This window comes from Histomonas meleagridis, assembly GCF_020186115.1.
Source record: "Histomonas meleagridis strain 2922-C6/04-10x chromosome Unknown contig_118, whole genome shotgun sequence".
Taxonomy (NCBI): Eukaryota; Parabasalia; order Tritrichomonadida; family Dientamoebidae; genus Histomonas; species Histomonas meleagridis.
In genome coordinates, this window is record NW_027150758.1 from 636,680 (window position 1) to 653,161 (window position 16,482).

Below are 16,482 nucleotides of genomic sequence, written 5' to 3' on the forward strand. Positions count from 1 at the left end.
CTGAAGGTCTTACTCTTCGTTTTTTCTGTTGAGATATACTTACATAAACTACAGATCCATTTTTCACTCCGTAATGACCCAAGCTTATTTCGTCTGTCAAAATTTTACCATTAAATATGAGATTTTGTTGATCTGGAGGAATTTGAATTTTCTGGACGATATTTTCCTTTACTTCCCGGACCGTTATCTCGGTTGTAGTTAGCATCGAACAAACAGTGGTATCTCTGGTCTTTATTCTGATTGCAATAACTTCCATTAATATAAATTTTCAGCGACTTATGAAAAAGTTGGAAAACATAAATTTTTTCGTATTGAAAAAGTAAATTAAAACGTCAGAAAATTTGAATCTTCGCTAAAATTTTGAGAAAAAGTATAAAGTGACACTTTTTGAATCGATATCCATTATTTGTTTATTTATCAGATGTCATCAAGAGCACTATCTTGTGTGCATGTGAAACCAACAAATTCTTGCTGTGTACTTTGGTCTAAGAGGCTTTCATCTTCGAAGGAAACGGCGGCCTCTTCTTGTGTAAATTCTTCATCAAAGTTATGAGTATCAGTTTCATTTTTCATTACAGGAATCCACTCTGGGGTATATCTCTTATTAAGGACATCGTCGAAATTTAACGATGAGAAAAATGGATGTCTTTTGATTTCTTCGGCATCTTCTTCTGATGCACCCATTCTTGTAGATGGATTACGATCTAACAAACGGGATATGAAATCTTTAGCATCTTGTGATATATAAGATGGGAAAACAACTTGCTCGGTCAATATCATTCGATACATCTTATTTGTATTTTCATCATAAAATGGTGGAAGGCCAGTAAGCATCTCAAAGACGAGAATACCATAGCTCCACCAGTCAACGGACCTTGTGTAAGGTTGTTGTTGAAGCATTTCTGGCGCAATATATTCGGGCGTTCCACAAAATGTTGTTGTTGTAGTTTGTGCATTCATGTGTGTCTTAACCAGACCGAAGTCAGTGATTTTCAAATGGCCTTTTGCATCTACAAGGATATTTTCAGGTTTCAAATCTCGATAAATAAATCCAAGTTTGTGAAGAGCGCCAAGTCCCAAAAGGATTTCTGCAGCGTATAGGATTGTTCTTTTCTCGCTGAACCTTCCTTCGTCTTTTAATCTTCCGAATAATTCACCGCCAGGAACATAATCAAGAACCATGAAAATCTTTTGCGGTGTTTGGAAGGTGTAATGGGCTGAAACCAAAAATGGATGTTTCGTCTTGAGCAAAACGTTTCTTTCTGTGATTGTTTGTTCGATTTGTTCTGTTTCTTCAAGAAGGCGCTTGCTCATTGTTTTCATGGCGTAAAGCTCATGGTCTCGCTTGAAACGCACCAGCTGAACCTTTCCGTAGGTTCCTCTTCCAAGAACTCTGATCAAATCGAAATCATCCAAACTGACTCTTTCTTGAACTTTAGGTGTTGACGGTGCAGATGACTGAGATTTATTTTGGGTTTCAGCCTTCGGTTGAGCTGCTATTCTTGCTTTCTCGCAAACATCAACCCAAGCTTGACATTCGGCCTTATTTGGAGCTAGAAGCAAAAAAGTTCTTGACCCTGGAACAACTATCTTAAAGGCTGGCTGTTTTTTGGATTCTGGTGCTAGTTCGACGGTGGAAGCTGGCTTTAAATCGATATATCCTTGTTCTTTCTTTCCTTGCTTTTCACTGTAATGGAGAGTTGATCCAACCAAGCTGAACCATCGCTTTTTCCATGTCTTGATTAGGCCTCCTTGTTTGCTAAGCCACCCTTCCTTTACTGGATTGCTCATCGAAACTAATAATCATTCAAATTTTCTGTTGGTTTGGCGGTTTGGTTAATCACACAATTCTCATTACTAATAACCAAAAAAAACGGATTTTTTGGAGATAATAAATAATAAAAAATTTATGAAAAAAATGTGAAATATTATATGATGAAACATGGAAAATGGGGAGAAATATATTGGTGTATTTATTCTTTTTAAATTTTTTTGTTTTTCAATAATAAAAATTTTTATTTTATATATACAACACATTTGTTTTGGGATAAATTGTTGAAAATTAATGATATTCTTGTTTAATTCATTTTGTTTCATAAAACTTATATTTATTGTCTAATAAAAAAACAGGAATAATGTATTTTGTAAAACAAAAAAATTCAACAATTAAAATCGAAATATTTTATATATCAAAAAGGAAATATGTTTGAATTAGACATCTATATATTTAAATAATTACTTCACTATCTTTTTGTTCAATGTTAAAAAAAAAAAAAAACTTATTGAAAACTATTTAAAAATTTCCATTTTATTCAGACATTTGATTAACATCATTGAATTTTCATTATATTAATAAATTTATTATCCATAACAACAATGTTTCAATAATAAAAATCCGAAAAAGTTATTTTTTTTTTATTATGAAAACAGTTTTAATAAATTTTCTTTGAAATCTGTTGCAAATGGATCATCCTCAAGATTTGTCAAAGTCACTCCGCTATACATATCCAAAGACGATGTTTCGTTTTGCACATCTTCTGATTTTTCTTCAATAGTATTAGTTATATTTTTATTATTTTTAATACGTATTAACACAATTACAGATATAACTACGATAATTAACACTACAATTACTACGCATATAATCACTATAGTCATTGTGTTGTCCTCATTTGCTTTGAATTCTTGCAGATTTACAATTGTATAAAAATAAGAGAATAATGAGTAATATACAAAATATGTAATGACTTTATATTGGTAATAAATAAATTCAGTGCGAATGTACGTGTTTGATAAATTAACATTCATAATGGAATAAGAATTTATAACTATCGAATTGTAAATTGTTAGCGTTTGTGTGACTGATTTATAAAATGTAATAACTAATGAAACTGAAAAAGATTCATCAGAAGCTAAACAAATATATGTATTTGAATTAGTGAATGAATTTGATCTAGAAAATATATTCGTAGATATTGTATTTGATCTAGTAAATGTATTCGAAGATATTGCATTTGACTGTGTGAATGTATGCGTTGGCCATGAATATTGATCACAGCCTTCAACTGCGACTATTGTAACAACAAGTGGACCAAATGATGTGTCTCGATATAAATCTGATGTCATAACATATGTTGCTGGTACGCCATTAAAAACTTCTGAATTTTGAAATATCGGCGAATCATAGCCAGTAAAATATATGCAGATGAGATTGTTGCAGAATTGAAATGCATAAACTCCGATTATGCTTACACTTCCTCCAATGATAACTGTTTCTAAATTAGAACATGATTGAAATGCATAACCCCCAATTGCTGTAACGGAATCTGGAATTGTGATACTTGTTAATGATGAACATGATTCAAATGCACTACTTCCAATTGACGTTACATTTTCTCCAATGATAACTATTTCCGAATTAGAACATAATTGAAATGCATTATCTCCAATTGATGTAATCGAGTTTGAAATTGAAATATTTGGTAATGACGAACAATTATAAAATGTATGGGAAGTGATACTAACCAACATTTCGGGAAATATAAAATATTTTAGTGATTGACACAAAGCAAATGAATATTTACCAATTGATGAAACAGTATCCGGAATTGTTATATTTTCCAAATCCCCACAACCATTAAATGCACTTGTTCCTATTGTTTTTAATTCTGATCCAATGAAAACTGTTTTTAATGCTGAACAAGACATAAATGCTCTATCATTTATTAATGTCACTGAATTCCGAATTATAATAGATTCTAACAAGCACCAATTATGAAATAAATCTGATTGAATTTCAGTAATGCTTCCATCAATTATAAGATGCTCAGTTTGCATCATATAGCCATCGATTGTGTCGATATCACTTGAATCTGATATTGTTAATGTTTTTGTAGGTTCATCATATGTTACTTCAAAAGAATGATAAATGAATATTAAAAAGATAATTAGATGAATTTTTACGTTATGATTTTCTATATAAGAAAAATTAGAAATGAATTTCTTTTTGGACATGATTTTAAAAAGTGAAAATAACATAAGAAAGAAGAAATAAATCAAAAAACATAATGGCGTCATGATGTACTTTTTTGGAAATTGCAGAACAAAAAATATAAAATTGTTTTTTCGGGTGATTTGATTTGAATTATAATAGATATGTTGATTTGTATCAAACAGTTTGTATCTATATACAAAGTGTGAAATTCTTTCATTTTTACTCATAGCAAAAAGTTTATCATTAATGCATGATTCGTAAATATTTGTCGAATTTAAGGTTAAATTTTTATGGGAAAAATGGAACAGAGGGCATAAGTACAGAAGTGCATTCAAGTAAAGAATTTTCATTAGATTTTTTTGTGAAATAAGGCCGAATAATTACCAAAATTTTTCTGTTGACTTTTTACCATCGGACAAAGAATTGAAAACATTATTTAGTTTACAGTTAAACATTGAATTCAATTTACTCACTTTCAAAAACTCATCTTTCTCAAATGTGATGTGAGCGTTTTGCTAAAATTTCGATGATTGGGTGATGGTTGGCTCTTCGTCATATGCTTTGAGGAATTTAACACCAGGTGTGCCCAAATATTTGTTTCTGCAATGGCACGTTCTTTCTTAGCCTTTCTTTGCTTCATGGAATTCTCTTTTCCTCAATTGCATTGGTAACATAGCAGTACTTTAATCCAAATGTTATTGAAATCTTTCCTTCATTTTAAATTAAAAATACAGTCCCAGGTTATACCAATACTTTCAGCACGAACAACTATTTTTCACCCATCAAGAAGTTGTTAAGCAATAAGACAAGACAAGGGATTTGGCACCACAACGACAAAAGGTTCGAACAGACTCTGTCAGAAAAGTGACGAATGTCCCACAATTAGAAAAATTATAAAACTAGCATTACAAAGAAGTTTACTTTGTTTTCCATTGTTTTTATCATCAACATACATTTACTCAAATAGAAAAAATTAAAACATATAAATTTTATTCAAATCTTCATTCAATTTTTTTTAAGTTTTCAACAAGTAAAGTTTCATAGTAAGTTGTTTAAGGAAAGCGAATGCATTCCCATCAATCTGGTTTGATAAGTTTTACATTCTTTAAACCGTAAAAGATTTAAATCATCTCAAGGTAGAAAAAAAAAGATTTTCCTCAAATTGAGATCATTTTGATTCAAATGCTTAAGTGGAATTGCTATGCTTTTACACGTTTCAAATATTTAATTTTTAAACTTGATTTCTCATCAGATTGAAAGTGAAATTTAAAAAATAAAACACAAACAAGAACAAGTGGAACTTAGATTTTTTAATTAGAATTTTAAAAATCAATTGATCCCATGAAAAAATTTAACATGATATTTTAAAAGAAATACTATGTGTCATTATTTGAAGCTTTTGGAGCAACAGACTTTCTTTTCTTACCTGAACTTGACTGTCTCTTCTGCTTTTTTGAGCTCGAAGTAGATGAAGCTCGTTTTTTCATTGCTTGATCAACGTACCTGCATGCGATACTTCCGATTGGGTGATCTAGTTCTTGCTGCTGGATAAGCTGTTGTAGTTCTTTATTTGACAAGACATTCATCAATTTCAAATGCTTTTCAGAGCATATCTGGTCAACATTCCAACATCTTATCAAAAGTCGCCGGTCCATCTCAAAAAGCGGAAATTATGAGGTTTTTAATCGTAAAAATTCAATTTTTTTCTGTCATCGGTTTTATGATACCGTATTTGTTATTGCATAAATTGGAACATTTTCGTTCATTATAATGATAAAATAGCTAATTATTTTTTATGTAGTTCAAATTTTTTCGGATTAATGATAAAATAAAAAAGAAAAATAAATATTTTTTCAAAATGAATTCATTATATTTTTTCATGACATATTAATATATAACAATTTTTGATATGCATAATGATTATTTATACATTTTTAAATTAATATGGTATCTCATAAAAAAGATTGGTTGAATTTTCTTGGTATAAACAACAAAAATATAATTCAGAAGCCGTTAGAATGCACACCAAAACGACAAGCTGTCAAATAATAAAACCGTTACCAAATTTGAATACATTTTTTTCCATTAATGAAAAATATTTACAGGGAAATCAAAATGAAATATTTACAAACTTATCAATACAATGAACTATAAAAATATTAATTCATTTTATTTTTACAATTAAATTAGTATAAGTTCAAAATTAAAAGATTTTTTAATATGACAAATTCTATCATCTGTTGTAAGAAACGGTTTCTCTTTTATAGGCGGTTTTGGCCTGGCATTGCAACTGAAAATTCAGAGGCGACTTTCGGTTGTGAAATGTTGTCGTCTGTAAATTGAATAATTTACATACGCACATTTTCTCATGAGTAACGAAGAGGCCCACAATGGTGGCGGCGATATCACCACCGAGTCGATTCTAAACATGTTTGAGAGAAACAGCAGCAAAGAGACTGTTGATAGGTTTCTCCAAAGTGGTGGCATTCAACCATATTTAAATCGATTCAAGACAGATCTTAAAAACGGTTTACCAGATGATGAACAATTTCTAGAAGAACGCAGAAGGGAATGGGGTGAGAACAAGCTCCCACCTCCACCAACAAAATCATGGTGCCGAATGTTCATTAAAACCTTTGAAGATTTAATGCTTAAGATTTTGATTGTATCAGCCATTGTTTCTCTTATTTTAACAAGTTGCTTCCCAGAAGGCGGTGTTCGTAAGATTGAAGATTACATTGATACAATTGCCATTTTCATTGCCGTTCTTATTGTTTCATGTGTTCAAGCAACTACCAACTATTCACAACAAAAGAGCTTCCAAGAAATTAACAAACTTAAGAACGAATATAATGTCGCTGTTCTTCGTGGTGGTATTGAAAAGCAAATTCTTAACACCGAAGTTGTAGCAGGTGATATTCTTAACCTTAAGAACGGTGACAAAGTTTGTGCTGATGGTTTATACATTTCCGGTAATAATCTTAAAGTTAACAATTCACAAGAAACCGGTGAATCCGATGCCATAGCCATCAATGAACGTAATCCGTTTGTTCTTGGTGGAGGTGCTGTTGAATTAGGTGATGCCAAAATCCTTATTGTTGCTGTTGGTCAAAACAGTCAATCCGGAAAACGTCTTCTTGATATCCAACAAATTGGTGAAGAAGCCGGCAGCTCACCACTTGAAAAGAAGCTTGATAAAGTTGCCATTATGCTTACCAACATTGGTCTTGGCGGTGCTCTTCTTACCTTCTTTGTACTTTTAATCTATTGGATCGAGAATGTAGTTGATTTACAACGTGCCACAGGTAAGTTTGAAGGAAGTTATTTCAATGATTTAGTCCAAAAGTTCATGATTGGTGTCACAATTTTCATTTGCGCTGTTCCAGAAGGTTTACCATTAGCAGTTACAATTGCATTAGGCTTTTCAATGAAGAAGATGATGAAAGATAAGAACTTTGTTCGACATCTTCAAGCATGTGAAACAATGGGAGGAGCCACAACCATTTGTTCTGATAAGACAGGTACATTAACAGAGAACAAGATGACTGTTGTTAAGTTTGCTATGGATGGACAAGAATATGGACGTCAACCAGACTTTAATAACAATGTTAAGAGCATCTTATTCGATGCGATTTGTCATAACACAACAGCTAAGGCTACAATGGTTCATGATGAAAAGACAGATCAAGAAAAGATTGTATTAATTGGGTCATCATCAGAATGTGCGTTACTTAACTTTGTTAAATTATATGGAGTTGACTTCCAACAAGTTCGTGATTCAAATCCAAAGGTTCATACCAATGAATTCACATCCGCACGTAAGAAGATGTCCACAATTGTCATGAAAGATGGCCATGGTCGTTCATATGTTAAAGGTGCACCAGATTTTGTACTTAGGACATGTACACATTATATGAAATTTGATGGAAATATTGAAGAACTTGATGAAGGAGCACGTCAACGTATTAACAGTAGCATTACATCATTTGCAGATCAATCATTACGTACAATGTTAATTGCATATACTGATTTACAAGAAACAGAAATGAATCCAAATTGGGAAGATCCAGATTATGCAGAACAAAACCTTTGTGTTATTGGACTTGTTGGTATTGAAGATCCACTTCGACCAGAAGTTAAAGGAGCTATTGAACAATGTAATCGTGCACGTGTTATTGTTAGAATGGTTACAGGAGATTACATTAACACAGCTAAAGCCATCTCAAAGCAATGTGGTATCCTTAAAGAAGAAGAAGGACATTTCGCTATGTTAGGAGAAGAATTTGCAAAGAAATCAAAACTCGAATTAATTGATGATTTACCAAACCTTAGAGTTTTAGCACGTAGTTCACCAAGTGATAAATTACGACTTGTTCAATTATTAATGGAATCTGGTGAAGTTGTTGCAGTTACAGGTGATGGTTCTAATGATTCACCAGCACTTAAACAAGCTAATGTTGGTTTATCAATGGGTATGTGTGGTACCGAATTAGCTAAGATGGCATCTGATATAGTTATTTTAGATGATAACTTCAATAGTATCGTATCAGCACTTAAATGGGGAAGATGTATATATGATAATGTACGAAGTTTCTTACAATTCCAATTGACAGTTAACTTTGCAGCATTAATCATTGCATTTGTCGGTTCTTGCGTATTACATAACTCACCACTTAAGACAATTCAATTGTTATGGGTTAACTTAATCATGGATTCATTAGGTGCATTAGCATTAGCTACAAGAGGACCATCCGATGCATTATTAAATCGTCCTCCATATGGTGAATCAGATGGTTTAATCTCTAATGTCTTAGCCAGAAATATTGTTGGACATGTTGTGTATCAAACAATTGTTTTGTTCTTAATATTATTTGGAGATAAATCAATATTTAAGATTAATGAAAGTGATAGTGATATCCAAGAAAGACATGTCTCTACACTTGTATTTAATACATTTGTCTACATGCAAGTATTCAACTTAATTAACGCACGTGTCGCTAATCAAGATATGACTGTATTAGATGGCCTCTTTAGTAACATTTGGTTCATTATCATATTCGTAGGTATCGCTGGTTTACAAGCAATTTTAGTTATATTCGCTAAAAGTGCCTTCTTAACGGTCGACCTAAGTTGGAAAGAATGGTTAATCTCAATTGGTTTAGGGGCTGGCTCTTTAGTGATTGGTGTATTGTTGCGTTTAATCAAGTTACCTGATATGACAGTCGAGAAACTTGAAAAATTAAGAGCTGAAAAGAAAGAAGAAATTAAACGTTTCTATGCTAATGTACCAGGTCAAGATCAATGGAAGATGTCCACACTTAAGAAGAAGAAAGAAGAAAGCGATGACGAGTCAGATTAATTAAATTTAACCTCGAAAAAAGGCCCAAAAATAAATACCGTATTTTAAACTGTCTTTTGTTTGGTTTATGTGAAAAGTGGGAAAAAAGTTAAGCGGAAGCATCTGTCTTTATCTTAAAGCAGTGTGCACTTTCTCCCTGTCTTCTTGGCGGGGGTTTGTTCCCCGCTGTCGGGTGGCTTGACGCCGCTGTTCCAGATCTCTCGGACTATCTCTGAAAATACTTGGTTGACGTTTTCTTTTGTCTTGGCAGATGTCTCGTAGAACTTGCCATGAAGCCTTTCAGCAAGGTCTTTGCCTTCTTGAGTTTGAACTTCTCTTTGATTCTCTAAATCACATTTATTACCGCATATTACTAATGGAACTGAAGACACATTCTTGGTGGTTAAAAGATCTTCATATATTTCGGAAACTCTGTCAAATGAATGATGGTCATCAATAGAGTAAATTAATAAAAATCCTTGGCCTGCACGAAGTGATGTTTGACGAAGATGATCAATTGTCTCCATTCCTGCAGTGTCCAATATTTCAACTTGGATTGACTTATTATCTACAACAAAAGTTTTTTTGTGGTTTTCTTCAATCGTTGGCTCATAATCCACAACAAACTCCCCTTTTACAAACTGGATGGAGAGAGCGCTCTTGCCAACACCACCAGTTCCTAAAACTACAATTTTGTAGATCGTGCTCATAAGTGATCAGAATCAAACCGTTTATTCGTCCCAATTTGTGTAGACAATTTGAATAAAGAAAAGAGGTTAGTTATTCCCATTGTTCGGCGGTTGACAAACACGCTTCGGCCATACAAAAAGTTGGTTTGAAAGGAGCCTCCCCAGATGAAATTAGGTTTCGTCTTTTTTTTTTTTTTTTTGACTTTTATTCCATTTTTTTTTAAACAAAAGGATTTGGTTATTCATTATTTTTTGTAATTTATTTTAATCAAATTAAATAATAATAAAATCTGTTTATTATATACATTAGTTAAAACCGAATAAGAGTGTATGAAACAAAATATCTAAAGAAAATACATGATATGTGCTTAAATTCTTTCTGGAAATAATGAACCATCTGATGGACCAAGAAATCCAAAAGCTATAAGAAATATATCAATCATATAAACTGCGCCAAAACCACCAAAGGTAAGTAACTTGAACACACCACTAATTCCATAGCCTAAATAAAATCTATCAATGCCAAATCCACCAAAAAATATGCTTAACACTAATGCTGTTGTCATCGATAGTTTTGACCTTAAACATTTGGCCCTTTTTTCAAAGATTGATGAACCCATACAATATACATTTGAATAACATTTCGTTGTAAAAAATCCCATTGAAGGAATACAATTAGTCAAAGGCTTACATGTAGTTTGGTTTGTTGGAACCATAAAGCAATAACGACATGAAACATTCGAAATAATAAAATTTCGTTCACCTGTACAAATTGTACTATGAAAAACTGTACAATTCAAATCTACTATTTCATCAAGCATACAAGCTTTAGGTTGACATATCATTTGATTTGGGCTTGCATCAGTACAATTTATCGCAAAAGATAAAGAAAGAAGAATGCAAAGCATTTGTTTTCATATCACATTTCGTAGGTTGGTTTTGACGGTTTTGTATTTATAAATGATCACTTTTCTAACTTTGTTCTTCCTTCAGACTCAAAGTATCGAAAAGGCACACCAAAATCATGTTATAAACTTATATGAAGCAAACAACTCAACATCTGAAAATTCATCCATTCAATCAGAAAATATATTGGATTCTGGTGATGAAATCGCACGTTACGTTTCTGTATCCATTGCAGCACTTCTACTTGTCGTTTCAATTGTGTTTGTGGTTGTTTGGTATAAACAACATCCACAATGCATGAGTAAAGAACCTGATGAACCAATATCGATTGACTCAAATGAAGAGGAAGAAGAAGGCGACGAACCACAACAAGCAAGTGAGTCAACATCCAAAATAACGGCTTAAATATGATTGTTAATTTTCCATTTAATAAAAATAGATCTTAATAAAGAATATATTCTGCTTAAGCTTGTATTCATAATAAAATTATTATATTATTTTATCCGAATAAATTTCATTTTCCTAATGTGTATCGTTTTTTATTTCAATTCGAAGTGAAACGGTTTAGAATTCTCTGATATAATTCATTACAATATTAATATAATGTTGGATATAATGAATATTGTATCTTTAATTTGGGTATTTGCAAAGATATTTAATTTTTTTTAATTCAATATGAATTGATCGATCCGTTCAAATATTTAATGGTTTACAAAATAATCTTGTCCCAAAAATAAATTTTTTATCATTAATATAATAGGTATTTACCAACGAAATTTTATTGATCAAAGTGTTTTCAGATGCAATAAAAATGTCTAGCAAATGACTCTTGAAGATGAAGATCACTTATGTCTAAAATTGCTCTCGTTCATGGGAGGTAATTAATTATTTTGGTTTATAATCCAAAATTGAATTTAACCGTCGATGAAAAAGTCAAGCATTTTTATCACTTTTTTCAATGTTAAGAAATGAGGTAAATGAACATCAGGATACATGGGATATGTTATTATCTATCAAGAATCTGGTTTTTGGTTTGAATGAAGGAAATATTATTCAAACAGCAAATTCAATAATGAGCAAATTTGATAAAAGTCATCCAATTTCTTTTAAATTAATGATCATTAAAATGATACATAAATTGTTAATCCTAAGGATTAATGATTCTGATATATTTATAAAATTTTTAAAAGAAATCAAAATGTTTGAAGAGAACAAATATGGAAACATAAATATTTCTAATTTTTTTGGGAATTTATTTATTAACAAGTCCAAGAAAGAAGCAAAATATTTAGTATATAAATTGATTGAATATAATCTAATCCAACCAGATATTGTAAAAAATGAAAATTTGTACGATATTTCATATTTTATTCAATATTTTTTAGAAGAAGATATTAAACACTATTCTCGATATTTAGAACATGAAATTCTTGAGGATTATGGAGAATTATCAAAGAATGATTGGGAACTTCATAAGCAATTAATCAAAGAAGGACATACTCCAAATAAAATAGCAAAAATTATTCGAAAAGATGAAATAGAAAAACTTCAAGAAATATCATCACAAACAAATTTTAATTTTAACCTGGAAATTGAACCATCGCTTTATGAAAGATGTTCATTTATTAATTATTGGGATGTTACATTAATTGATTATGCAGCATTTTTTGGTTCAGTTAAATGTTTTAAATAATTACTTGTGAATGGCGCAAATATTATAAATGCAGGTAAATATGCAATTGCTGGCGGAAATATTGAAATCATTCATTTATGTGAACAAAATAATGTCTTATTCAGACAAGCGTATCTAACAGCAATTAAATTTCATAAAAATGATATTTTTCATTATATTTATGAAAACAAATTAGATGTAATTGATAATTTGGAAGAATTAGGGAAGAAATGTATTGGATGTTATAATTATGAAATTTATTCATTTTTAAGAGAAAAAGGAATGAAAATAAACGAAGATATTATTAATAAAGCAGCAAAAATTGGTAATTTATATCTTGTTAAATACTTTCTTAAAGAAAACCCAATTCCAAAAAGTATTTTATTATACACTTCAGATTCACAAAACATTGAACTTGTTAAATATATTATTAAAAAAGGAGGAATCGATGTAAATTATAAAAATATTTTTTTGTTTTGTATGAATTTTATTTTAATAATTTTTTATTTAGTAATAATATTTGGAAATTTTTCAAATTATATTGGACAGCACTTATGTTAGCATCTCAAAATTATCATGCAGAAATAGTTAAATTACTTCTTGAGCAAAAAGGTATTGATGCTAATGCTCAAACAATTGATTCATTTTGTTTAATGTTCGTATAAATCAATTCATGTTTTAAAATAATATTTGGAAATCATTTAAAATATTTTCGTCTGTACTTAAATGGGCTTCTAATCATGGTAACATAGATATAGTTAAGTTACTTCTCGAACAAAAAGGTATTGATATTAATGCTAAAGATATTTATTTGTTTTGCTTGATTTTTATTATAGTAGTTTGATGTTTTTTTTAATAACTAAATTTATAAAAATATTTGGTATTTATACATGTAATTTTTGACAGCATTAAGAGAAGCCGTTTCTTTGGGTCACACAAAAACAGTTAAATTACTTCTCGAACAAAAAGGTATTGATATTAATGCTAAAGATATTTATTTGTTTTATTTATTATCTATTTGAATAATTTAATATTTCAAAATAATATTTGGAAATTATTTAAATTATTTAAAACAGCACTTATTGAAGCATCTTATTATGGTCATATAGAAATAGTTCAATTACTTCTTGAACAAGAAGGAATTGATATTAATGCTAAAGATATTTATTTATTTTATTTAATATTTATTTTAAGAATTTGATAATTAAAAATAATATTTGGAAATTATTTCTATTATTTAATACAGCACTTATGAGAGCATCTGATAAAGGTCATACAGAAATAGTTAAATTACTTCTTGAAAAAGAAGGAATTGTTATTAATGATACAGATATTTATTTGTTTTATTTGATGTTTATTTTAATAATTTCTTGTGTCAAAATAATATTTGGAAATCATTTTTATTATCTATATAATTACGATCATCAGTATAAATTTTTGAATCAAAAATAATCGTCTGAATCGTTCACTTCAACTTTTCGAATTGAAATTTATCGTATTTCAGGACACCTTAATACTTCATGAAAGAAAAACAAACCAGAACTTCATCAAAGTCCATTGAAAATGATTTTAACACAGCAAAACATTTTCAGAAGGAAAATAAGAATTCTGAGGCTATCGATTTATACTTATCAATTTTTGATGCATTTGAAATTTCAGTAAAACAAAATGCAGTCTCTAGATTTGATATATACATCATTATTTTTTCTCTCGGTAATATCAGTGAAATATATGAAGAACAAAAAGACCTTAAAAAATCACTTTTTTATCGCAATGCTCAAAGTGGGTTACTACTTATCTTAAAAGAAATCAAATCCAATGACAAATCATACGACTATGGAAATGAAATCTTCAATCCTAAAATTCATGAACATATTGATTTAACTAAATATTCTGATAAATTTCGAGATTTACTGAAAGCAATTCAAAAGGCAAAAGAAGCACCAACGAGGAATGAAGAGAGCCTTGAAGAAATCAAGAAAAAATTTATTGAAGCCAAAAAGAAAGAAGATGAAGAAAAGATCGAAAATCTTGTCAAACAACTTGAAGAAGCTTCAGCAAAACGAGAAATGGAAAGGAAAAAGTCATTCTTTCAACGGAACAAATGTTTTATCCAGTTCTTAATTTTAACATTTGTTATTGGATTTGTTTTTATATCAATAATTTTGTTAAAGAAACACAACAACCGAATTAAAGGAAGCGAAGCAGCAAAAAGACAACTTGAAACATTAAGAAACCTCATGAAAGAGTTTGAAGAAAATTTAAAATTTTAATAATTTTTGATAAATATTTCATGTTTTTAATAATTTGTTTTTCTTCATTTGTTTTATGCATTCGATGTTTAAAGAGTTGAAAAATATCATTAAGAGAAACAATTTTCACAGCTTAAGCATGCTTGTGATTTAAACGGTCTAATAAAAAAATCGATTTTTTTCTTTGATCAAAATTCTTTCTATTCATCAAAATTTAATATATTTAGCAAACATTAACCAAGTGTTTAATCATTAATAATAAAATAAATCCTGCTAACTAATATATTAAAAAATTAATGATTATTGAATTGTTTAATAAAAAAGAATAAAAAATTTATTTAATTTACATGTTTATTTTAATATTTTTATTGTTGTTCTTTTGTTTCTTTGGGTTCTTCCTTAGTTTCTTCTTTAGGTTCTTCCTTTTTCTCTGTATTTTCTGATTTAATTGCAGGTTTTTCTTCATTTTTACTACCAATAGCTTCAATACCACGTCTTAAAGACCATTCATTTTCAAATGCATCAATTTCATCTTCACCAACATTATGCCAAGTTTCTTTAGTTGTTTTCTTACCTTCTTTATCTACAACTTCATCTAATTGAACCCAACGATTACCAATTCGTTTAATTTTAGAAATATAAGTCTTTTCTCCATCATTAGTTTGTTCACGAATTTCTTCGAATTTTTCATTACCATTAAAGTATCTTTGTGATGAATAAGTTCTATAATAATTTTGTGGTCTATAATTTTCAGGCTTTTTAACAATCTTTTGTTGTGTTTCTTTTAATTCTTTCTTAAATTCTTCTTCTTTAGGTTTTTGTTCTTCTTTAGGTTTTTGTTCTTTTTCTTCTTTAGGTTTATCTTGTTCAATCATATTATTAAATTCTTCATCAAATGCATCAGCAAACAAAGAATTTAAACGACGTTCAAGATTATTAAAGTATCTGTTCATCGCATTAAATGGATGATAAATTCTTATTGGTCTATATTCCACGAATGGATCATAAAATGGATCAGTAAAATAACCAAACATAATTAAAAAATGAAATTAAAGTATTGTTAAAGATGATCAGAACAACCAAAAAAGCAAAAGTCACTAAAAAATCGATCTTTATTTAATTATAGATGATAAGCCGAATCATTAGAAACATTTTCATAAGGATTATCGAAATCGTTCAATGGATTTATTGGAGCTAAGGAAATATCTTCTTTTTCTGCATTCATTTGGTTAATATTTTCTTCATTATTAAATGACTCATGTAATTTATTATTATTATCATCATTATAATTATTAATTCTTTTTCTTCTTCTAAAAATAGTTATTGCAACAATAACAGAAATAACTACAAACACAACTATTACTATTGCAGCAATTGCACCACCACTTAATGAAGAAGAATTTTGAGCTTCATCATTACTATCGAATGGACATTCTTTAAATCCTTTTTCGATTGAAAATGTTCCGAATTTATTACTATTATAAGTATCAAGTACAATAACATATGGAGCGTTAACACCCAAAAATGAATTATATGAAATTGTCGGCTCATTAACACCATAATAATAAATACAACTTAAATTATTACATAAATAAAATGCTTCCGAATTAATTTCTTTGACATTTTCACCA

General features: G+C 29.7%; 5 protein-coding genes across 5 annotated transcripts; 2 read left to right on the forward strand and 3 right to left on the reverse strand.

Annotated features, from left to right (window-relative positions):
* Positions 1 to 417: 417 nt before the first annotated feature.
* GO595_001027 (AGC family protein kinase) lies at positions 418 to 1,791 on the reverse strand (the record flags this gene model as incomplete). The annotated part of the gene is made up of 1 exon (XM_067912935.1): positions 418 to 1,791. The coding sequence occupies one exon, from the start codon at positions 1,789 to 1,791 to the stop codon at positions 418 to 420; it is 1,374 nt and encodes a 457-aa protein (XP_067778970.1).
* A 4,571-nt stretch (positions 1,792 to 6,362) lies between these two features.
* Positions 6,363 to 9,353, forward strand: GO595_001028 (calcium-translocating P-type ATPase, PMCA-type family protein; the record flags this gene model as incomplete). Its single annotated transcript, XM_067912947.1, has 1 exon — positions 6,363 to 9,353. One exon carries the CDS (start codon positions 6,363 to 6,365, stop codon positions 9,351 to 9,353), a length of 2,991 nt encoding a protein of 996 aa, XP_067778971.1.
* A 113-nt stretch (positions 9,354 to 9,466) lies between these two features.
* On the reverse strand, positions 9,467 to 10,042 carry GO595_001029 (small GTP-binding protein; the record flags this gene model as incomplete). Its single annotated transcript, XM_067912958.1, has 1 exon — positions 9,467 to 10,042. One exon carries the CDS (start codon positions 10,040 to 10,042, stop codon positions 9,467 to 9,469), a length of 576 nt encoding a protein of 191 aa, XP_067778972.1.
* Positions 10,043 to 10,981: 939 nt separating this feature from the next.
* Positions 10,982 to 11,332, forward strand: GO595_001030 (uncharacterized protein; the record flags this gene model as incomplete). The annotated part of the gene is made up of 1 exon (XM_067912969.1): positions 10,982 to 11,332. The coding sequence occupies one exon, from the start codon at positions 10,982 to 10,984 to the stop codon at positions 11,330 to 11,332; it is 351 nt and encodes a 116-aa protein (XP_067778973.1).
* Positions 11,333 to 15,216: 3,884 nt separating this feature from the next.
* Positions 15,217 to 15,885, reverse strand: GO595_001031 (cysteine protease; the record flags this gene model as incomplete). Its single annotated transcript, XM_067912980.1, has 1 exon — positions 15,217 to 15,885. One exon carries the CDS (start codon positions 15,883 to 15,885, stop codon positions 15,217 to 15,219), a length of 669 nt encoding a protein of 222 aa, XP_067778974.1.
* Positions 15,886 to 16,482: the final 597 nt, after the last annotated feature.